The sequence below is a fragment of the Prunus avium genome, chromosome 4 (genome assembly GCF_965620075.1).
Source record: "Prunus avium chromosome 4, drPruAviu1.hap1.1, whole genome shotgun sequence".
NCBI lineage: Eukaryota > Viridiplantae > Streptophyta > Magnoliopsida > Rosales > Rosaceae > Prunus > Prunus avium.
In genome coordinates this window covers 16,856,209-16,879,156 of record NC_142287.1, presented here as the reverse complement: position 1 = coordinate 16,879,156, position 22,948 = coordinate 16,856,209, and the positions used below count along the sequence as shown (strand labels likewise).

Below are 22,948 nucleotides of genomic sequence, written 5' to 3'. Positions count from 1 at the left end.
AGTGGACCAACATAATTGTCACGAATAATAAAACCTGCAACTGAGTGTACATTAATTAGAGAGAACAAAACCATCAAAATTAATTTTTAAGACATTAAAAACCCGCACCCTAAATTGAATTTCCTATAACTTCAACGATTCACAGTAAAGATGTTGAAGCTTTTCTTATTCTTATAATGCCTCCAGGCATGAGTCAACAACATGAGACCTCCAAGCTCTCCTTGGAATTTCTCAGAGTTCTTGGTCTGGGTTCTTGTCTTCGTCAGTAATTGTGCCCTGCATTCGCATTCAATTATGAAATGGTTGAATCAAATTCCAAGTGGCAAAAAATCCATGAATTTGATACATAATTTCAATTTTTGAGATTTTGATATGGGTTTTGAACTAGTGTTGAGTATTAGAGATTGCTGGGAAGTGGGAATTGGCATAGTCGAAGAGAGGGAGGGGAGGAAGGGGAGAGTTAGACAGACAGAGAGATAATGACCGGAGGCTAGCGTCAGTTCAGAAAAAAGAAAAAAAAAAACATAAAACTAAAATGTATATGTTAAGTTTGATGTGTTATATTTTAAGTCGTTAAATTATTATAAGAGCTCAGATAAAGCGAAATGCGGAGAAATGTGTGGGACTCTAATGCTGCGTTTGGATGAAGGAATTCTAATTTTCATAGAATTTGTAAATGACGGAATTTGTAATTACATCATTTCAAATTACGTCAATTCCAAATTTCCAGTGTTTGGATATCTTGTATATAGAATTTAGGAAATGACGGAAATTACAATTTTCCCTGTTTGGATAATCATAAAAAGGAATTTTAAAACTGAAATTCGCAGAGAAAGCAGGAGGCTTAAGAATATAAAAAAGCATCTCAGAAATCATGATAAGCTAGCTGTCCTGTAATTGTGACAGAAGGTCACTGTTCAACAAAGACAATTTCGATCAATATCAATTCAAAAGGTTGGATATATGATTCTGGGAGCTAGGTTGGATCTGCTACTGTTTAAGGTACAGTTTTGATAATTTCGATCAATATCAATTCAAAGTCATCTATATTACTAAAAAAACAAACGTAACAGTAAATCAAAATAAATGAATCCAATCATTCCAACTACTGTTTAAGGTACTTGTAATTAACTAATGATAATTAATAAAGATAACATGAGAATGAAAAATGTGTTTTATACCCTTGGTGAAATAAACATCAACACCATTCCTTTTTTTCTATCAACTGGAAGTGTCTTCAACATGAGAAATTGTTTCTCATTTTCTATAAACCAAGTGCATGCCTTCAATTGTTCATCTGGACTAAGTTCTGGAATTGCATTAACTTCATTATATACTTCTAATGGATCAAGCTTTTGTGTGGTAGCATTGATAAATTGTTCGAACGATGAAGCCATTTTAGCTACTGAATCAGCAAGAACATTAGGAGTACCTCTTTTCTTTGGTGGGCGAATTTCAGAAGATGGTTGATTTCTTTTCTTTGGACAACTAGAATTGGGTGAGACATCATCAATGTGAGAATTCTCAAAACCTTGAGTATCAGCACCCAAGTCAACAAAATTATTCGGTTCGCTATCCGGGGTCATAACCTCAGCAGCTTCAGAACATGTTTCAGCACCCTCTCCAGTAGCTCTATCTTTGCCACATAAATCCACTATATCATCCCAATTTGCAATTACTTTATATCGAAAAGTTCTAGCATCTTCATGAGACTATCAAGAAAAAAAAAAGGTTAAATAACTCTAAATTTACCACAAAAAATATTCTAGTCATGCAAAAAGGTGTAATTCCATTGTAAATTACCTTCACATACTCATTCCAAACATTCTCTTCATCTATAGTGATCATCTTTTTTGTTGCATCCCAACTGAATCCACTCTGACTTAATATGTCACTGACTACAGCATAAAACCTTTTCCATGTCTTGACACGATTTTTAATGTTATCAGCACTTACTTCAATATTATATTGGGCAGACAATATGGCTGCAGCAGTGTTATAAGCAACTGATTTCCAACCACCATCTCCTTTGTGACCCATCTGGCGTTCTTCTCTAAGTATCTCTGCTAATGAACGATCCATTTGTATGTTCCAACGTAAATAACATTTGTCATTTCCTTCATGTTCATTACCTTGCTTCTCTTTCCTTTTCCTCTGCTTTAGTTTGGTTGCTTTCTCTGCCATCTTATGTAATTGAAATAATTTCAACAACATTAATACACAACATTAACAAATTCATTCAAATTGCTAAAAATGTTAAAAATTCAATACATGAAGTAAACACTTATTCAAATTAAAACATTACAAAGTTCACGAAAAGTTCAAATTGAAAAATCATGAAATCGTTGTGCCTCTTGCTTGATAATCATGAAACATCTGCATTGCTAACTTAAACGTGTAATGACAGATGTAATGGTACCAAGAATAATTGACATTTTGTCCCTATTTTCTTCTTCATCTCTAGCACGCTTGCGACTTAAACGTGTAAGAAAATTATCTACGTCATCACTAGCCATACCTGTTTATATTTCCAAATAATCTTATTATATAGTCATCAAACACCAACAAAAAGCCACACAATTTTAGCTAAGGTGGAAATTCAATAACAAAATTAGCAGATTGAACATTCCATGAAAATCGGATTGGAGAGTGACTTGGAGACAAATGAGACCTCTAAAATTGACCAATATGCTTAGTTAAAGCAAAGCTAGAATATGCACATTTCAAGTTCCAAGGGCTACCAAAAACTGGTACAAAGCATAAAGGCAGATGTGGTATTCCCCATACACGGCTCCAAGGGCTACCAAAAACTGGTACACAACCAGTAAGTTTGAATCACCCAAGCAACACAACGAAACTCTCTTTAAGAGAAACCAATGAAACCGACTAACAAACTCTCTTAAACCCAAAAATTAGTCAAACAGAGAGAAGAAGAGACCATAAACATAAACTACAAGAAATTATGCAGACTACAAGGTAAGCTATAATCTCCTCAGCCATAACAACTGAGGAACCCATATCATAAATACAGAGTAAAAATCTGCAGCCAGAAAGTGCAGAAAACAATAATTTCACAACATATAATCTATCCTTTATTGGAACAACACAGATTGAAAAGCAAGGATAGGTTGAGACTATACCTTTATTGGAGCAAAACAGAGTCTTAGATTGAAAGATGATAGATGGCAAAATCTGAAAACCAAACAGAAACCAAAAGAGATCAGATAACAAAACAGAAAGTATAGATAAAGAATACACCGTGCAGAGAGTAGAATACAAACAGAGCCCGGTCAAACCCATTGGATAAAGAATCAGATAACAAAAAGAAAGTAGAGATAGATCGATCAAACCCATTAAATTGAATACCCATCAATAATATCAACAAAAAAATAAAAAAAATTACAACTAGATTGAAAGCTTACCTGCGAAACTTGGATGGCCTGCCTTCTTCTCCCACTCTTGATAGAAAACTGATATAAGACCTGTGAAACTTGGATGGCCTGCCTTCTTCTCCCAGTCTTGATAGAAAACTGATATAAGGTATCTTTGTTGGCGCGCAGCAAAAACAATTTCCCCCGCTCTTGAGATTTGCAGAATTCCACCAATTATGATAGGATTTAAACTCGGGATTTTGGATTGGGAAATCCCTCCATATTTCCCGCAAGTGATTTGCCAAATACCTAGTAGATTTTGCCAAACGCATGGATTTCCCTTTTCCATCGGTGAAATCCCGATTTTTTTTCAAATCCCGTCTTTATTTCCTTTTGCCAAACACACGGTGCAAACGCTCGAGATCCCACTTTGCTTAATTTGTGTACATATGTCGCAACGAGACACTCCTTCTAATTTACAATTATTCTTATTTTATGATTTACAATTACAGATTTTGGACACTCCTAATTTATTTTAAAAAGTACAATGGAATTTTTTTTATTAATTTAATATGCTGACATGAATATTTTGTTTTGAAAAAAAATTCAAGTTAAATGGCCAAGCACGAAATGGACTTAGCCTTTGGGCTGTATTGGGTTGAATGTTTTAATAAATGGGATGGGCCAACACGGCACGCCCCAAAAAACTCAATGGCCTGGTTTACACCTTTAGCCAAAATTTAGCTCAAGGGCATGATCGTTTAAAATAAAATTCAAAATAGGTTTTTGGGGTCGTCGTCTCCAGTGGAATTTGAAGACAAGGGCGAATGTATGGACCATAGATTTTAGTTGGATATTCACGAAAAGCAATGGCCAACGTTTGAACCATTTAAAGATGAAAAAAAAACCTGGATCAAACATTGATGTAAAATCAATCCAACATTTATTCTAATATTTGAAATAATTTATGTAGAATAAATTTGTAATCTATTGCACAACAAATAGAAAAGTTAATCAACGAAGTGTCTTTTAGAATAGAATAATCTTAAGGGGCTTCGGTTGGCCAAAATGCAAAAAATAAGAATGGAAATACTTGCCTCATTTTCTTGGAAGTATGAAAATCTTTAATGCCAATCACAGTCAAGCCAGTCCATAATGTTTGTGTGATGTGCAATTGCACCTTGCCTCCAAAAGTGTGAGGCAATCTAGAAACTTGAGCATCTCCAATCGATGTGTCAAATTACCATATGGACATGAAATGACAAAAATTAAAAGTTAAAGTTAGTTGCTCTAACCGAATAGTTAAATTCATATAGAATTTGAAGACTGGAAGAGAAATCTCAAAAATAACATATGAACAAGCTTAATGTCAAATATTATTTTAATATTTTTTCAGTCATAGACCTCACTATCATTTATAATTTTGTAAAACTTTATGCATAAGATGGGCTCCATTTGTTTTTTAAATAAATAAATAAATAATATGATATTTGACATTTCTAGTGGAGCTAAATTTTTTCTTAAGTGTCAAATTGCCACATAAAGCATCAAATTCAAACTTAACATTTTGCATTTGACATCTCCCTTACACATGTTAGTCTAATGATTACACAAGTAAAAAAGACCTAGTATGCCATCGATGTTTTTTGGGTTTTTCCTTGAAGTTTTTGCTTTATTTTTATATAGCGGACTTCTTTTTACTTGAACTAACCAAATTAGTTCCTAAACGTGAAAACTTTTATTTTTATTTTAATACAAAAGCATCATTTAAAAGGGCTTTAGAAGGGCTCGGCTTTCATTTATGCGCAGATTCTCCACAATCAATAGACCAACTGTGACCACAATTTTGAGAGTTATTTACATAACATCCCATGAGGTTTCAAATTATTTTGACAAAATCCATTTCTTTATTTTTCCTTTGAAAAAATTGATGATTTAATTTTAAAAAACTTCTTCAAATAACAAAATTAATCTCCTCAATTATTCCTCAGTATATGGGAAATCTCTAAGATCAACATTGTCATTTGGAATTTTTTTTTTTTTATGACATCAATTTTTGGGTGGAAATTTAATAGAATTTTTGTGAAAGTAATGTGAAACTTCAATGAGTGTTAAGCTAATTTCTAAAACCTCTAAGTTTTGTGAAAACACCAAAAAACTCGAGGAGCGTTGTTGTGTAACCATAATTTACTTATTTATTTTGGTGTTTTAATGAATTATTTTTGTATGTGTATCAAATTGTGATTTGAGAAAGAGGAATGTCACCTTTTTGCTGTTACCAGTGAGAATATGAATGATACTTTATTTAATAACTATACTAAAATGGAATGGTTTTGAGGATTCTGCTCCAGCGTTTGGAACGGCCTTGGAAGCTTTGGTCAGGAAAGGGTTTGCCATAGCCATTTTAGTGTCGGCAAAACGAACAAAAAAATAAATTTAAAAAAGCACAGAGAAAACCTAGAACATCCAAACAATGATATTTGAGCAAGAGCAAGTCCATTTCATATCTGCAGCCCCAAGACACTGGGCGAAGCAGCTAAATTGTAACAAAGTGCCCATTGGAAAGAATTTTCATAATACTAGCCTCTAATTAGTTGCTTTGGTTACAATATCAACTAGATTGTACACGTATCTCCAACTAGACAAACAAATTACCTACTCGCATTATACATGCAGCAGCAGCAGAAGCTAGCCTCGTCTCCTTCGAATCTATCAGGTTCCCTCATCGACATGCATTGTTGTTTTGTTTGCTGGTTTGTTTTGTTTTCAGGGGAGGGGTAGGTGAGTTGAGGTTTCACAACCCATCAACTGGTCGACGAAGGCCACAATAAACAGCTTTCCGAATAAGAGGATGCACATCTTCAGTTAGAACCTCCCTGTCCAACTTCTCCATGTGAGGCCAAATCTGCCAGGCACATAGACACGGTCAGAGATTTAGTAGCAAAAAATTGAGAAAAATAACTTCCCATGCTGAGTTCAAAGGCTAGCATTCAAGACTCCTTTTCATAGCTGGCAAATTCACTTGAATAAGTATTCAGCCTAATCCATGAAGTGGGAGGGTGAAATCCAGGGATTTTATTACTTATGGGCACATTGTTCATTCAGCCCATAATCAGTCAAATATTTCATGGAACTATAAAATCTTGAGAATAAAATTATATGTTATTCCTTTCCATCACACATAACCTATTGATATTCCATTGAAAACAAATGTAATACCAAAAAAGGGAGGCCAGAGGAAGAAAACACAAAACCGATGAATTAAAGTTAGAGGTACAAAGTGAAACTAGCACTTCATTTCAAAAACAAAAACAAACAAAAAAGCATCACAAAAAGAATAAGTATTTACCTCAGAAGCATATTGCCTTGAGAAGGCCTTGAGGTAGCCTAAAGTCGATAGACACCACTGCTCTTTTTCACCTACATTATATACACTACTCATCCTCCCACCATTCAATTGGCTGCCAAAATCAAGAAAAACAAGTTAAATGCACTTTTACTTGAATAACATGCAATGTCAAGACAATTTATTAATTTTTATTGAAAACAAGAAATGTTGTGAAAATAAAGGGTCTACCAAAGCTATCAACTACTAAGGAGTGACAAAAGATACTTTACAATCAACTCAAAATTCCCTCTCACTACAAAGAGCATTGGCATAATGTTTGGACAAAAATGGCCATAACGAGGCATGCAGCCATCTGTCCATACTCTGTATCAAAGAGAAACACGTTGTCCCACAGAAGCTCCACCTCCACCTTTTCAGAAAGTTTATAATCTTCACTTGCAAGGGGAGGTAATGGAGCATAAGGTCCTCCTTTTTAAAGCACATCAAGAGTATTGATCTTCCCATCAAAAACCAACCAGGAAATAATTTGGACTTGGTGGGTACGCCAATCTTCGAAATCATCTCATCAAGTTTAAAACCTAACTCATTTGAATTTCTATCATGGACTTAGAAAAACAATCACAGGAAGGGACCCCAGACCACAAACTAGTCCAATATCACTAGATTCAAGAATATATGAATCCAAACAACAAAGTTGAAATCACGCGAAAGCTCTCTAACAGACAAGTTTCAAGAAATTAGTTTTTTTTTTTTTTTTAAGGAAAAGAAGGAAATGCATTACGATTGAAGGGCCGATTAAAGTTAGAAAACAAAGACTTAAAAGATGATCCGTTGTCATGACAAATGTTTTCTGGGAAATGAATTTATTTCTATCCCCAACGACATGTAAATAAACAAGAGAGACGGAAAACCAAGATAGATGCATCTCCAAGAACAAAAAGAACCTCTCTCTACAATCAAGGAGTCTGGCCCATTCAAATCCATGCCATATTTACAGTAACACAAGTAATCTTGCTCTTGAGGGACCCGACAACCATCTTCTTGACAACAGTTTCTCCTTTTCAATGAGTTTCCAATAATCCCATAATCTCTCCCCTCCCAAACAAGATCCTTCATCTCCTCTAACCTTCTACTCAACATTCCTTTTACTTATATGTAACATAGGATTTTCTACCTTTTTATTGAAGGGAAAAAGGTACCTTTTCTTAGGTCTTCCATTCTCATCATCTACCTCCATTGCTGACGATTCTTCAACGTCGACTGCCATAGAATCTGCATGAATCGACTTCAATCCCTGCAATGTAACACATTTGGATGCACTTGGCAGGCGTTCTGTCAACACGTTCAGGAAGTTTTTGTACAAGGAGAGGAACAATGCCTGTACATGAGAATCATGATTAGTACAAGAAAACGATGAGGAACTTTAAATCAAAGAAGAGAGAGCCAAAAGATTGATTAACTAAAACACATAAAACTCCCAGGCAATGATTTGTATTTCAAACCATGCCAGAAAAAGTTTGGGAAAAAAAATTAGCAAATACGTTACTGCAATATATGTATTTTTATTTTTATTTTTTAGGATAAATGCATGTAATTTTATTGCTGACAAGAAAAACAACTTTGTTGCATATTTATATCATTACCATATTTTCATGATGCCATTTCAATGAAGCAGATAAAATCAATCTACCCTTGTTTGGGGATATATTTATTTGTCACAAGAAAAACAATTTTGATGGATGGTTATGGCATTGCCATATTTTATGGGTGTCATTTCAGCGAAGCAGATAATCAATCTACCCTTGTTCAGGGGGAGTGCATGTATGTCCGCAAAAACGTACTGCACCACTGCTACTTTTTTTTTCTTTTTCGAAAAGGAAATAAAATTTATATAAAAATAAGAGGGATACAACAGTGGCCAAGAAAGCCACAAAGGAAAGAAAGAACAAAAGCAAAGAGCAGAAACCAAAACCTAGACCCCTAAGTCACTAACAATAGCAAAAACGAAGGAGCAGAACAGAAGACAGAGACCCCTAGAACACAAACAAGGAAAAACCTCGAAGGGAAAACCTAAAGGATTAACAAATGGCTGCAATCCAATCTAACCAAATAAGCCTAAAAGAACAATCTCCAAAAACTGTAGAGGTCGATGCCCAATGTGATGAACATGATCTAACTTTCTCCCAGAGCTCTCCTGAGTTTCTGCCCACAGTAATAAAAAATCAACCTATTTCACTCCCTCTTGGAAGATAGTGTTTTTCATTGAGAAGGGAAATTATTACATATACCTACAAGACTAAAATATATCCATTTTTATATGTATTGTGTGAAAAGTAGTGCAACAGATGAAATTGGGGAAAGAGGTTTTACTGCTTTCCTTTTCTTTTTTAAAAATTCGTTACCTCAAATTCATCAAGGGCTCGAGCTAGAAGAGCCTCCTTAGCCTCTAAAGATTCACGTACAGACACCTCCTCCTCCTTTGCCTTTTCAGCATACGATTTCAAGCGCTTCAGCCTCACAGGATTTTCCCCAAGAACAGGTTCACCATCCATAAGTGAAAGCTTTGATTCAGCAGCCACTGACTCTGCTTTTGCCGTTGCTGCAGCTTCTTCAGCTGATACAATACTCTTTTTCAGAGACAAAATCTCCTTCCTTAGATCACATACACGGTTATATGTCTTGCTAACTGTGTTTCTTAAAATCTGTAGGGCAGACATATATATATAAGCAATCAAAAAAGATAAAAGATACATGCTTAGAGATTGCATAAGTAGTGCAAAAATAAAGAGAATTATACAAAATTGATGGTAAGAAAGGGGGCTTGAGAGTTAATCGAGCATGAGTTCAATCTGGTCGACTTAATCATTTATTCAATTCATCGAGGCTAGAATACCACATGAATTAAGGGAAATCATTGCAGTGTGCATAATTAGTTGTAATATCCACCCCATCAACATCTTACAAGGAAGAATCTGGAAAGCTCTAAAATTAGGAAGATCTCACGCAAAGTAAAATTATAACCACAGAAAAACATTTGAGCGGATAAGAATGCAGGTTGAAACCAGAGCAAACTTACAAAAGTGCTGCTGTTTAACTCTATTTCTTTTTCCATTTTGGTAAGTCTACTGGTTTTAACAATCATCCAGATTTTCCACTAGAAAGTAACATTATCTAGCATTTTCTATCTTGGCATGATGATTTTGAAGAAGACCAAATTTTAATGCTTTCATTTTTGCTTCAATTTCCATTTTTTTTATAGCAAGGGTAAGTGGATAGTTGTTTTTATTTTCTCACGGTGGAAGCAGTTGTATGAATTCGCATCATTTTGAAGTTCCTGTTCATATTGTTTTTATTTATTTTCTGATGTTGTAAATATTGAGCAAGAAGGAAAAGTAGGACCTTGCAACCACCAAGTACACGGAAACTCCATCATGGGTTCAAAACACAAATAGTTATAACAGCAGAGAAGACATGCCTAAGATTAATGCCATAGAAATGTTGTTGGCATACCTCCCATGGACGATCTGATAGATGAAACTGCTCAATGTTTGCTGGAGAAAAGACCCATCTGACAATGGCCAGATTAGATAAAAGTCGGTAGCCCATCATCCTATCTATTGCAACAGCACTCATTTGAGAATTGTTCCTCCAATAAGAATCAATCTCAGTTATCAGCATGACCTGCTTATCCTGGTCACCACATAGTTTTGCAATGACTTGACCATATCTCTCCAATACGGTAATCAAATGAGTGAAACTTTTAGATCCAATGTCGAGAAGAGTTTGCACAACCACATTGAGGGTACCTTCCATCCCATGAACAGGAAACACACTTTCCTCTATCCATACGATCATTTCACGGGCAGATGCCCTCCCTTTTACCATGTTTCTGAGGTCGGCAGAAAGTGCATGTTGTCCATTTCCTTCACTGGTTTCTTCAACACTGAATTTGAAATTTGGTGCCCCCTTGGGAGGAAGCAGCTCTTCTAAGCCAGGGGCATTCTCAATGCTCTAAAAGAAAAATAATTAAGAAACTAAATTAGAAAAATTATAACCATGTGAAGCGTATGTGGAAATGTAATATCCTGAAAAGCAATCAAAGTAAGAGCTTGTTTAGGTCATGGTCAATCCTTGGGCTGTAAAAACCTCACTCCAAATTATCAATATCCTTACGAATGACTTGGTACCTGCTTCACTTTGTCCCAGTAGGACAAACGAACTTCTCTCTCCAGAACCTCCTGAACAAATACACGTTGTGGGGCCCATTTTGGCAGGTCTAAGACATAAGCCCACTCTTCCCATGGCCAGATGAACTGAAAGTTTGATCTGCATGGTCAGGAAGGCAAATAAATGTGAACAAATCAATTTTTAAAATACACCAAACTGTATACAAGAAATCATGCAAGTAAATAAAATTGCACTATATTTTCTAAAAAATATTGGTAATAACTTCTCTGAAAAATTCGTCCAAGATACCAGCTGCTTCAGCTAATAATGGCCTTGATAATTACAGGACCTAGGAACAATCCCACTTCAGCTGAGACAGGAGTTTACAGAAGAGAGGCTGCTTCTGTAGCCTAAGGTCCAGACACGCATACAGAACCACCATAAATTAAGACATAACCTAGGGTGACATCAGTAACCTTTCAAGCAGCCTTTCCAGCTAAAGTAATATACTTCAACAAGAGAATGTACAGAGGAGCAAGGTCCCAAAATGGCACATGATAGGGAAATAAGAAGTATTCATCACATGGAAAAGCTAGTGGCACTGCTTTTATGGTGGAACTTACAAGTGGTGTGAAAACCAAAGGATGAGCCGTGTTCGACATTCCATATCTAAATCAGCTATTTTCTCGAAAAGAGCTCGTACAGCACCAGCAACTACTCCAGGAAAGGCTCCAGGAAGAGCCTAAGAATTAAACTTCAAGTCAGATTGCTTTACAGACACAATAAAACTGACATCTACTTCCATTGACTCAGACAAAAGGACCAAGACATTAGATAAAATAATAGCATCCACATTATTACCTTACAGAGGTCAATAATAACTAGCGTGTAATATGTTGGCCTGAAAGGGGGTTGCGGTAGCATAAGTAACTGCAAGAATATTAAACGCATCATTTTGATTTCAATGAGAACGGTTAAACTATACAAGTTTATCATGAGGTAGTCAAGGAAGAAATAAGTTCATAAAAGAAATAATGTCAAAGAATATGTAGAATAGAATAGATTCAAAATCTAAAACAACCATGAGGTAAGGGCCAATGTCCCAGGAGCATCAGTTCTATACTTGCAAAGAGGAGGGGTCTGGAAATATTTTGTTTCAAGTCGATTTGGCATCCCAATAGGCAAACTACGCATATAATTCTATCTTAATCTATCAAACTTGCATTGGCTCAGTGCAGTGGAAGTTATGGAATTCTGTCGAAAAAAAAAAGAAAAAAAGTGCTCTTTCTTTTCTGATTTGATGAAAAGTAAGATTACATGCTAAACAGATCTAATGTTCTAATTTGAATCTTATTCTCAAAACTCCAATTCTAAGCGAATGAATTCATTTGCTTAAATCTGAGTATGATCCATGTAGGACTAAAACCGAAACAAAGACAACCTATTTTTCTAGGCCTAGGCAAACCATAGGCAGCTTTGAAGATTTATCCTACAAAGGACTACTTGCTTATAAGAGTAGAAAAAACATATAGATCAAACAGAAGAAACAACTCCAATCATACAGCATATTGAACTCCTGACTCATGACTAACCCAAAAACTACCCATACTGTGAAACTCATACTATTAATAAATTATACAGGTAATTACACACTTGGATAAAGTATGATTGGAAAGAGGGAAAAAAACAACTCATGATAAAATCAGCACTAAAACACATACAAAGGGTAATATATCTTACCTGAGAGAAAATTGTCTCTGCCATAAGATACTCGTATCGAAAGGGTACAGGTAGGCCAGCCATGTATGAAGCGCATTCCTTTCGACTAGCTTTGCATGAAGGAAGAAACAAATAGAATAAATATTAAGCCAAAATGTCAAACAAAAAAATAAAATAAAGAAAACTGAGTACGAGTAATCAAAAAGTAAAACTACGGAGTTTTAATACCAGTTCACCTGTACACACATTAATAAATACAAAAATGGTAAGATAACACCAAGTAAAATTACTACCAGATGTATTAGTATGTTTCCTAGAGAAACAAAAAAATCGTGATAAACGTTTGAGTACAATATCTAATAAACAAGTATGATTAAGAGCATTTCCAAAACAAATCTGCTTCTTGTCCTTGTGCATCCGTCCAGTTAGTTTCAATGTCTGAAATAGGCAAGAAAACAAACCCAACCATTCCAAAAAATCTTATAACTAAAATTACTAACAAGGAACACACAAATTATGCTTCTTTGCACCCAGTCAATGCCTTGCTACCACTGGCAGGATATGGGCACAAAGCAACAACGTAATTCGTTCAGGTTAACAAACAGTAATGATGAACAAATACATAGCAGCAAGCCTGCAACAGAATATAAAAACCACAACCTCTACTCACTACACGTGCATACATTAATTTTATAATGCCGCATGAAAATTCTATCAATGACTCTGAATAGTATACAGCCATACTATAGCATCATGGAAGAGGATTCTACACAGTAATTCCTTTTATTTATTTTATTTACCGATGAATTGAATAATTAATCTTCAAGTATTCCAAAAACCAAATAAATGATGCAATCAATAGAGTCAAAAAACACAGCAACTCATTGAGAGAGTACTATGATATGCCATAAACATCAGAGATGGTAATCTAAGAAAATATTGCCAAGATCAACCTATAATTTCTTATCATAGAGTATGGACCAAATCATCTGACCATTTTAAAATGGGAGTTCCTCATTCCCACAAAATGCATAAATTAAGTGGTTAGCCATCATACAAGTTGGCTATTGCTATAGATGATGGATCCCATTATTTCATGTCCTGCACTATGGACTAAATTATCTATCATATTAAGACGAAATGCTTCCTTTCCATGAAATGCATAAACTTAGCAGTTAGCCATCATACGAGTTGGCTATACTATACGTGATACATCCCTTTTGAAAATATGAAAACACATGACCACTACTAATTCAAAAATAAGCTCCCATCTCAACCAACGGCATCTCTTTAAAAGGCAGAAAAGAAAAGAAAAAAAAAAGAGGGCAGAACACAGTGATAATACAAATCATAAAGTTAACAAACTAATTCAAGTGAGCAAGCTAAAGAAAATTTAGTCATGTTTTCTATTAAGTCATTGAGAGGTACAAACCAGCCATTTAAGAAAAAAAGCACATCTAGTAGATACTCTTCCACAATGAAGCGATCCATGGGTTGCAGGTCCTGTCGTCATAAACGAAAAGCAAGAGACTTTCATGAACATCAATAACTAAAAGAAAAGATGTCAGTGACAGTCAATCACCAAATTAAAATTCTATGCAAAATTATAATGAGAAAGCGAGTCACAATTAATTTCAAGAGTGCACTTAAAGAAGCAGAAACACAAGAATGCAGTGGATATCATATAAGTTAGTAACTCCAGGTCGGTCAAAAAAATAATAAGCTAGAAATGACAATTATGTCAGATAGTATTTCCATTTAAAACTTATATTAAAATCAGGAACTCTAGCAAACTATACCAGTAGCAGATGCCACCAAATTCTCAGCTCTGCTGTCATACATCTTAATTTATCGCCCTTATCTAAACCGTGCCACTATTTAAAAACTTCTTCAGATAATTAGACTACAAACTAAACAGATCTAACAATGGTAATAAACACTAGGAACAAATTTCTTCAAGTATGCATCATATAAATGGATTACAAAATAGTTTTAGAAACACTCAATAGTTTGAACAGGAGCATTATACTATAAATCATAAAAGAGCGCTATTGCAAGAAGAAATTTCTTTTACTTGCAAGCATTTGAAAATACTGAATTACATGTAAGAGAATTAAGTTCTTAGATTGCAAAGTACCTCAGTTTTACTTGCAGGAAATATATTCAGCCTTCGTATCCTTTGAGGATAGATAAACTCTGCATCATGCTTTTGTTTACCATAAGTTATACTAGAAATTGTTGAAGGCGGATCAGGTTGGTCAGGACAGCTGATGGGTCCAAACTCGTGAGACTTTCCAGCAACTAGCTGTGCTTCAAATGAAAGGTGAGGTCTCGGAACTACCAAGTGATAACATAGAATTTGATCAAACAGTGAAATCAAAATCATGAGAAAACATAAGAAAAAACAAATGTCAATCAAACAATGAAGTTTTACTTTAAATGAAATTTGTGGGAAATTTAATCATTACCACTATCAAGTTTCCATCCATTGCTAGATAAAACTTGTATTCGGCCCCACAAATCTTCCAAGAAATCCTACCAGAAAAGATTAAGAAAAGAGCAATTACGATAAAATTACAATACATGGTAAAACAATTAAAAAGAGACAGGTTGACTAGCAAAATGGAGCATGTTAGATGTATTGAAAGACAAGGAAAATTAAAGTTCAAGGACCACATAATAGCTATAGAGGTGTGGAAAACTCTTGGAAATGTAAGATTTGAATGGCTAACAAAAATTTTAATAAAATTTTAATTCAAGGTACAATGCCGAATGAGTGAAGGAAAGGAAACATAGTACCAATTTATTTGTGTGTGTGTGTGTGTGTGTGTGTGTGTGAGAGAGAGAGAGAGAGAGAGAGAGAGAGAGTAACCAAATGTGGAAATTATAGAGGAATTAATTTGATGAGTCACGTTATGACAGTATGGGAAAAGGTCATATAACAAAGAAAATTAATGAAGGATATGATATTCAATAACTTCGAAAAAAAAGCCTATGATAGAGGATCAAGAATATACTTTAAGTGGGCCCTACAAAGAAAATGAGTTCCAATTAATTATAATAAAGTTATTTGAAATAAATAACAACAAAACTAGAGTTTGATGCATGTGGAGGGATTCTAAGACTGCATCAGTTTATAGTAAGTTGTAAGCCCGAAGAAATCTCACGGTGAACGTTATTTGGATGACATAGCATTGACGGCACTTCTAAAAAGTCACTTACCGAGAAAACTAGAAATATGGAGAAACACAAGGAATCATAAGGCTTAAAAATTAGAAGAATCAAAATGAAACATATGTAGTGAAGGTTCAATTAACATATAGAAAATAAAAAAGAAATACGTTAATAACAACTCATTAGCAAAAAATAACTCAAATAAATGATCTTCAATATTGAAGATCAATAATGCAAAACAACGATTAATAAAGTTCGAACAGGATGGGCAAAACGGAAAAATGTTATTAATATCCTTTTGATGAAAGGAATACAAAATAGATTAAAAGGGAAGTTCCACACGAGCATCACTAGGCCATCTCTAACACAATTTCAACTTCAGAGAGTGCATAATCACAGTCCATTCCTGCAGACTAGAAGCTACGAAACTAAAAGGCCAACATTTTCCAGGATAATGGGATACATTCAAAACTGAATCACCAAATGATATTTTAATTTTAAAGAGAAAAGGGAATATGATGTTCAAATTTAATAAGCTATACCTTATCATTAGATTCTCTCATGTCCTCATCATCATCCTCAAATGCAGACAACCCGGTGTCAGAAACACGCTTTCTTATGCTCAAATAAGCTTCAACACCGACCATGACTCTCTCAATTTCCTCAGGTACTTGCTGCAGAGAGACAATAACAAATCATGATTGATATATTTAAACTAATAATGAAACGGGCAATAGAAAATGCAAGCCTAAAGTTGAACCAAAGAGTAAAACAACTATAGCCTTGCCACCTATGAAGCTTGACCATGACTAAAAGGGCCACTGTGTCAGATGTGCTTGTGAAACAGAAAGCCGAGACATGGCTACAACATGTCACAGTGTACATCCTTACATGTCAGAATAAAAAAATCAACTATTCAGGTTCAGATGGAGCACAAAAACATCTCAGAGACACCACTTAAGAACACAGTCAATTATTCCATTTTAAAAGTTCGTGGCTGGAATGAAAATAAAACACATAATTTGTAAAGACTCAACTTTTTTATCATTTCTGTTATGGCCAACTGAGGGAGAAAGATACAGACAGACAGACAGACCAAAAGAAAAAAAAAACAGAGAGAGGGAAAAGAATTCGTAAATATTTACTGTAAATTTTAATGTTCTAAATTACTTTCTATTAGAGTATTTTACAATAAAAATTTATAGTAAGAAGGCACCAAATTATATTTTTACTCTAATAAGTTCTCAATAAATCATACTTTTAGCTACAGACCAAAACCTTAACAATTTATGAGGTCCATAAGCAGACATAAAATATAGGAATATTTCGAAAATTAAAAAATTAAATGGAGTCACATAAGCTTTGTATTGTGAGAAATACATTGGCAACATGCTACCTAAGAGCAACTTTTTTTTTTTTGTTAATCAAGCACCATTATAACAGTACCTCAATGAGTTCTGCTCCTCCCCAAGGGAGACATGATAAAATACATGTTATGTAAAAGTCAGCTCTTGATTGCCAGGATGGATTCCCTTTCTCCTCATCAACTGTTGTTGCAGCTGATGATAATAATGTCTCAAAGACAACCACCAGAGAACTGGGATGGACAACTTTACTGCACATCTATGGATCAAGAAGAAAGTTACCATAAAGGAAAACATTATATCTTTAGTAAGGCACTCATGCAGGAATACATGTGTACATATACATAAAGAGATGCATATATATATATATAAAGAAATGTTCTCTTGCCAGACTCTGAATCTGAAACATTGATCAGGTTGATTTTTGACAGGATGTAAAGTCCAAATCATGATTTGGCCACCTATGTCTGCCAAGAGAACATCATACCTGGGCAGAAGGATGAATTGGGAATAGCCATTCAGGATGAGGAAAAGTGGTAGTAGGGGGAAGAGATTCTAAAGAGCAAAAATTATCAAGTGGTACTAGGGGGAGGGGAAAACCAAAACTTAATATGGGTAGAGATAATTGGAAAAGATATGATAGTGTTTCGGTTAAAATAATGCAGGTAGTAGTAGTAGTAGTTGTTGTTGAGTATTAACCTGGGTAGAAGTTCAATGTTATCATCGGTAAATATAAAAGCTAACACTTCTTTTATATGTTCTATTCTATTCATGCCATGCAATTCCTTTAAATTGTATTACAGTGAGTAGGAGATGAAGCTTTAGAATTTTGTACCTTGTACACGATCTAAACAACAAACTTAAAAATTATTTTCTTTCGCACCTTTTTTATAATAAAGAACTTCTATAAACAGAATCAAAGGTACAAATGTATCAAAATGAAGAGCCAAATGTGGAAAGAAATGTCCTAAGTTTAAGTTGACAGCATATGAATGACAACCATCACATTTCGATCAATTGAAAGATTTCCCGAGTAAGTGATGCAAGAACTAAGGCCTATGACGAATGAGTTAAAATGTGGTTTTATTCTTGTGCTCTCAATCTCTTCCTGAATTTCATATCAGAGACCAGTAGCAACATGGTACATACCATAACAGTCAGGAACCTCATCAAAAGACGAATCCTGTTGCAATTTCCAGAATCTAAGGCATCCTGAAAATCAAACACAAAGAGCAAAAAAGAAGAGATCGTTTTTAAAAAATTCATCAATAAAAACAATGAAGGATACATCAAAAGAAGATGAAAATAACCATCTAACAGTTTTTTATTTTCAAAAATAGCATCATACACAAATAAAATAATCTCATTAACCTACTCAGTAAATGGGCAGCTCAAACCCCAGTATTGCAATTCACTCATTCGTATCTCTCTTTTCAATAAGAAACCAAAGTACAACTTAATAGGACAAGATGTTCACTTGTTTTATCCCACTATTTCAATTCACTCTATCTTATCTCTTTCCTTTTGTTTATAAATAAGGAACCAACATAAATGGGCAGCTCAAATTCCATTATTACAAACCTTGGAGGATAAGATATCCCCTAAGGACGGAGCATATAAGTATCAAACGATGAAAACAAATAATATAATCACAGCTATAATCCCTAAACAAAAGCAGCTTTCCAGTCTGAAAATATTGCAAAGAACCAAATTTCCCATAATTCTGTATGAACAAAATCCTGTAAAGATGCACAAAACGAACTATATGCAATAACACTACTACTGCCTCAGTCTTCCCCCATAGATCTGTCAAATACCCTACAATTCTTTTACCACTAAACTACCCAAAATGCAGCCATCACTCCACATCACCCCTCATCCCAGCACCCAAAAACTCGTGCCTCTCTCACAGAGAAGAGGCAGAACACAATACTGGAACTACTGGGCAATGCAAAACTAAGTTATGCACACGTTCCCCCTGAATTTTACACATGGTACATCAAAGGACAGAATGGCAAACAAAGATCCTCTCTTCTAAACCATATCACGAGCATTGACCTTTCCATGAGAAATAATCCAAACTAATACTCATACCATTGTTAATCACACTCTGATACACGGGTCATGATTCATCCACCAGGTTTGGACTCCTGTCTCTTCAGTAGGTTATAGAAGGTACTATCCTACAGAACATATCAGGTTCTTATTTCCAGGTATATGTTATTAGATTAAAGAAAAGTATGACGCAAACTCAGGTTAATTCAAGATCACAGTCATCAACTAAGAGGGCACTTCCATTTAATCTAACAGTGGCAGGCCTGACCTTTTTTTTTATCACAGTCAAAGACAAATCCAAACTCAAAGTAATTAAACTCTTTTGGCAGTCCTTTCACAGACAAGATTCAAGCATTCTCTAATCATCAACAATAGCAGCAGCAATAATAAAAGTAAAATGAAGACAAAACAGCCCAGGAAAAATACGCAAGGTGTACGCATTTTACGATGTATAGCATCAATTAAGGAAAATAGATGTAATATGACATATTTTAGGTCAAAGATCGATCATTAAAACGCAGCAATATTTGGTAAATTTCTGAAACGCCAGAGGCAAAATCATTATAAGGAAACATATATGCAGATCATTTTAACCATGAACTCACTCACCTGAAAATTACTTTGAGTGTTCTCCACTACTTTCCTAACAAATTCCTCATTCTCCAAGTTTAACAAGCCAATCTGAAGGGGGAGAGTGAGAGAGTGAGTGACTGAATAAAGAATCTGAAGCATTAAACTAAACAGATGGTTATTTTAAGAAACAACTATAGCTCAAGAAATTAGAAAAAAAAAATACAAGAACACGCATATTGTAAGTTATATGTGTTATAGACATGCATAATGTAGACTCTGGGATAACTAATAATAGAAATTACAACTTACTATACACATGTGGTACAGAATAGGACACTCCTAATATACATTACATGAAACCGGTGCGCTCTGCAGATTTTGTTGTATTCTCTTTGATTTTTTGTTGAATTTTCCCAGTATAAGAATCCAGCATGTATGGTGCAACATGCACCATGCAACGAAGATCAATCTGGTGGAGCTAAAACCCTTCATTTAGATTTGTGCATCCACATGTTATTATTAAACTTTCCTTTTAGTCACAAAGATCACTGAATACAATGCAATTAATCAAAAAGTTCTTCAAAATGTATTTTTTTAAACCCCTACATTTCCAAACTAATGACGGCTGATTCAAGAACTAATAGTAAAGTTGTTCTTCAGCAACCAGTAATTCCAAACATTGCATCACCAAAGTCCAAAGCACTCCTCTGTATGCTTTGATTCTGTAGTTTATGATAACAATGTGATTGTGCTACTATAGTTCATGATCTGACAACTGCGTAGAACCCTTATGGTGCCCTAGATAAATACTTAGAGTGACTATATATGTGGATCCTCATGTAATCAGAAATGGAACCTTCTAATTTAGTCATAGGCAGTCTCAAGGCTTATTTAATAACATTCAAAGTTCAAACTTGTAGTCTAAGAAAAAGTTTATCTTTTAAATTTAACATGTTTACTACTAGAGAAACATTTATTCATATGTATACATAATGAGGAAGTCAAACAAACCATTCTTAAGTGGAAAAAAAAAAAAAAAAAAACCCATTGCAAATGTAAATATTTATGTACATGCATTTGCATGCTATATATAGCGATGAAAGGAAAAACACAGGCAGAAATGAAGAATTAGAAAATCATGTCAATGCAATTATACACCGTACCACTGTCCCATATAGAGAAGTCTTGTGAGGTAATTGTTCAGCACACTGGAGAAGGAACTGTCAGGAGCAAAAGACAAAGTTAATGTGTATAACAGCAGAAGCATTTATGATGCAAAAACAACAACTATCTATGAGTACGGAATTCTTTTTCTTCTCCAATTTCTATATTAAAGAGACAATTGTGGTGGGTTTGAACCAAAAATATGAAGTAATTCTCTCCACAAAAAAGAATAGCAAGGTGTTCTCTCTACTCTTTCTTTTCTTTTCCATTCCATTCTCATAAGTGGAAATGGTGGAAGACGTGAGAAGTTTAAATTCTTCCCTTCTTTCATCTCTGGTGGTAAACGGAACGCATTATCAACTGACCTATTTGTTTTGAGAAACAATAAATAAATAAATAAAATTTACTTTTTTCGTCGGAGATGTTTAGATTTTATATTAAAACCAAAACCAACAAAAGCTAAAAACCTCCACCCAACCTATATCCTAGCTTAGATTTTTTATTTTCACAAACTCATACGAATACTTAAAGACTTCATATTTATTTTCTTTTTCATCAACATTTTTCTACATAATTACGATCAATAAAAGAAATTATTATAACCTAAAAGCAGGGAGCTGGAGTTTGTACAATGTATATATGCATTTACAAATGGATGTAGAAATGGAAAGATAACAAATGAAAATTGGCATTACTTGCGAAACTTCGTTGGGAGAGTGCTCCAGTTCTCGGCGAAGCACGCCAAAGCAAGTTTCCTGCAAATCCAAGACAATAATCAACAAACCAAACTACATAGAAATGAAAAAGGTTGAGAACATGAGGCAAAGTAGGGTTTTGAAACTCTTAATAAACACATATACATAGAGAGAGAGAGAGAGAGAGAGAGAGAGAGAGAGAGAGGTGGTACGAACAATGTGTTCTTTGGGGTCGGAGGAGGTGCCATAGTCGGGAGATTTCTCGCCAATTCGAAGAAGAAGACTCTTCCAACTGCTCATCTTCTCTTCTTCTCTTACAGAGGCAGAGAAAAAGAGCGATTTCTTCAGACAAAATGGAAGAGAGACTGGTAGCAACTGAAGAAGGGAACTGAGCTTCAGCAAGAGAGGGAGGGAGAGAGAGAGAGAGAGAGCGCTCCCAGGGTTTTATTTGGGAGCAGATTCGAACTTGAACCCTACTCCGAATCCCTTCGTCTGCCCGGCCCGCAAGGCCCGGTTCAGCACTTTTACCACGTCAACCACTAGGGTCAACTTTTGTTAAAAGAAATAACTTTCGTTAATTTTCACTTTAATATTTTAAAGTTACCGAGTTTTAGCTTTTTCTGCCCATTTGGCATTTGCTTATTTCAGGTGATAAGTGAGTTTTTAAAATTTTTGAGAAGCTCAGGCTATTTGATAAACTATGAGAAAATCACTTATTGTTAAAAATTAAAGTGAGGGTGTTGAGGCCCAAAATGTCATAAGAAGCTCAAAAATATTTCAAAGCCCAATATAACATATAATATTGGTCATGTGTTAATCCAAGATGTAGTATTCGTTTGGCATTGCTTATTTAGGGTGATAAGTGATTTTAAAAAAAATTTGGGAAGCCCAACCCGTTTGGTAACACATGATAAAATCACTTATTATTAAAAATTGTTGTGGGAGAAAGTAATAAAGGAAAGCAGCTAATGAGCTACTTTCAATTTCTGATTATGCAGTAATCAGATTTGAGGAAGCGCTAGGTTTAATGAAAATTTCAAATTTCCAAAAATACCCCAATATGATTTCACGCTCTCCTCTTCTTCGTGCGTCTTCTCTATCCCATGCCACAGAGCACTCTTCTCCTTCTCTTCCATTCTTCCTCCATTGTTTTTCTTGTTGGATCAATTGAAGAAGCCACAAGACTCAAGTAAGAGACATATTGTGTTTTTTTCTTCTCAATTTCATTCTTCCCTCTTTCTCTTTAATTTTTAGGGTTTAACTATCTTGGTTCTTCTTCACGCCATCTCTTCTCAGAGATCACTCCTCTCCTTCTCT

At 34.8% G+C, this 22,948-nt stretch overlaps 2 protein-coding genes across 3 annotated transcripts; both read right to left on the bottom strand.

Annotated features, from left to right (window-relative positions):
* LOC110761592 (uncharacterized) lies at positions 1–3,834 on the bottom strand. 2 transcript variants are annotated; one of them, XM_088251466.1, is made up of 5 exons: positions 3,423–3,834; positions 3,141–3,192; positions 1,804–2,184; positions 1,182–1,712; positions 1–276 (listed from the first exon to the last, which is right to left on the bottom strand). In XM_088251466.1, exons 1-5 carry the CDS (start codon positions 3,701–3,703, stop codon positions 232–234), a joined length of 1,290 nt encoding a protein of 429 aa, XP_088107592.1. In that variant the 5' UTR covers positions 3,704–3,834; the 3' UTR covers positions 1–231. The 2 variants fall into 2 exon arrangements, with proteins under 2 accessions (XP_088107592.1, XP_088107593.1); XM_088251467.1 differs by having other exon boundaries at positions 2–276; positions 1,433–1,712.
* A 2,016-nt stretch (positions 3,835–5,850) lies between these two features.
* On the bottom strand, positions 5,851–22,083 carry ABH1 (ARM repeat superfamily protein). The gene is made up of 19 exons (XM_021964060.2): positions 21,848–22,083; positions 21,632–21,691; positions 20,936–20,992; positions 19,809–19,880; positions 18,294–18,356; positions 17,227–17,403; positions 16,323–16,454; positions 15,075–15,141; positions 14,744–14,943; positions 14,039–14,109; positions 12,628–12,712; positions 11,749–11,817; positions 11,511–11,629; positions 10,908–11,046; positions 10,231–10,731; positions 9,123–9,422; positions 7,920–8,098; positions 6,721–6,832; positions 5,851–6,276 (listed from the first exon to the last, which is right to left on the bottom strand). Exons 1-19 carry the CDS (start codon positions 21,929–21,931, stop codon positions 6,166–6,168), a joined length of 2,598 nt encoding a protein of 865 aa, XP_021819752.2. The 5' UTR covers positions 21,932–22,083; the 3' UTR covers positions 5,851–6,165.
* Positions 22,084–22,948: the final 865 nt, after the last annotated feature.

Excerpts from the sequence above, each read along its gene's own strand:
- LOC110761592 (XM_088251466.1), bottom strand. The coding sequence starts at position 3,703 with ATGCGTTTGGCAAAATCTACTAGGTATTTGGCAAATCACTTGCGGGAA. Across the intron at positions 3,193-3,422 it reads AGGCCATCCAAGTTTCGCAG|ATTTTGCCATCTATCATCTT; the intron begins GTAAGCTTTCAA and ends TTTGGTTTTCAG. Across the intron at positions 1,713-1,803 it reads TTTGGAATGAGTATGTGAAG|TCTCATGAAGATGCTAGAAC; the intron begins GTAATTTACAAT and ends TTTTCTTGATAG.
- ABH1 (XM_021964060.2), bottom strand. The coding sequence starts at position 21,931 with ATGAGCAGTTGGAAGAGTCTTCTTCTTCGAATTGGCGAGAAATCTCCC. Across the intron at positions 11,818-12,627 it reads CAGAGACAATTTTCTCTCAG|TTACTTATGCTACCGCAACC; the intron begins GTAAGATATATT and ends ATATTCTTGCAG. Across the intron at positions 6,833-7,919 it reads AATGGAAGACCTAAGAAAAG|CCAATTGAATGGTGGGAGGA; the intron begins GTACCTTTTTCC and ends TGATTTTGGCAG.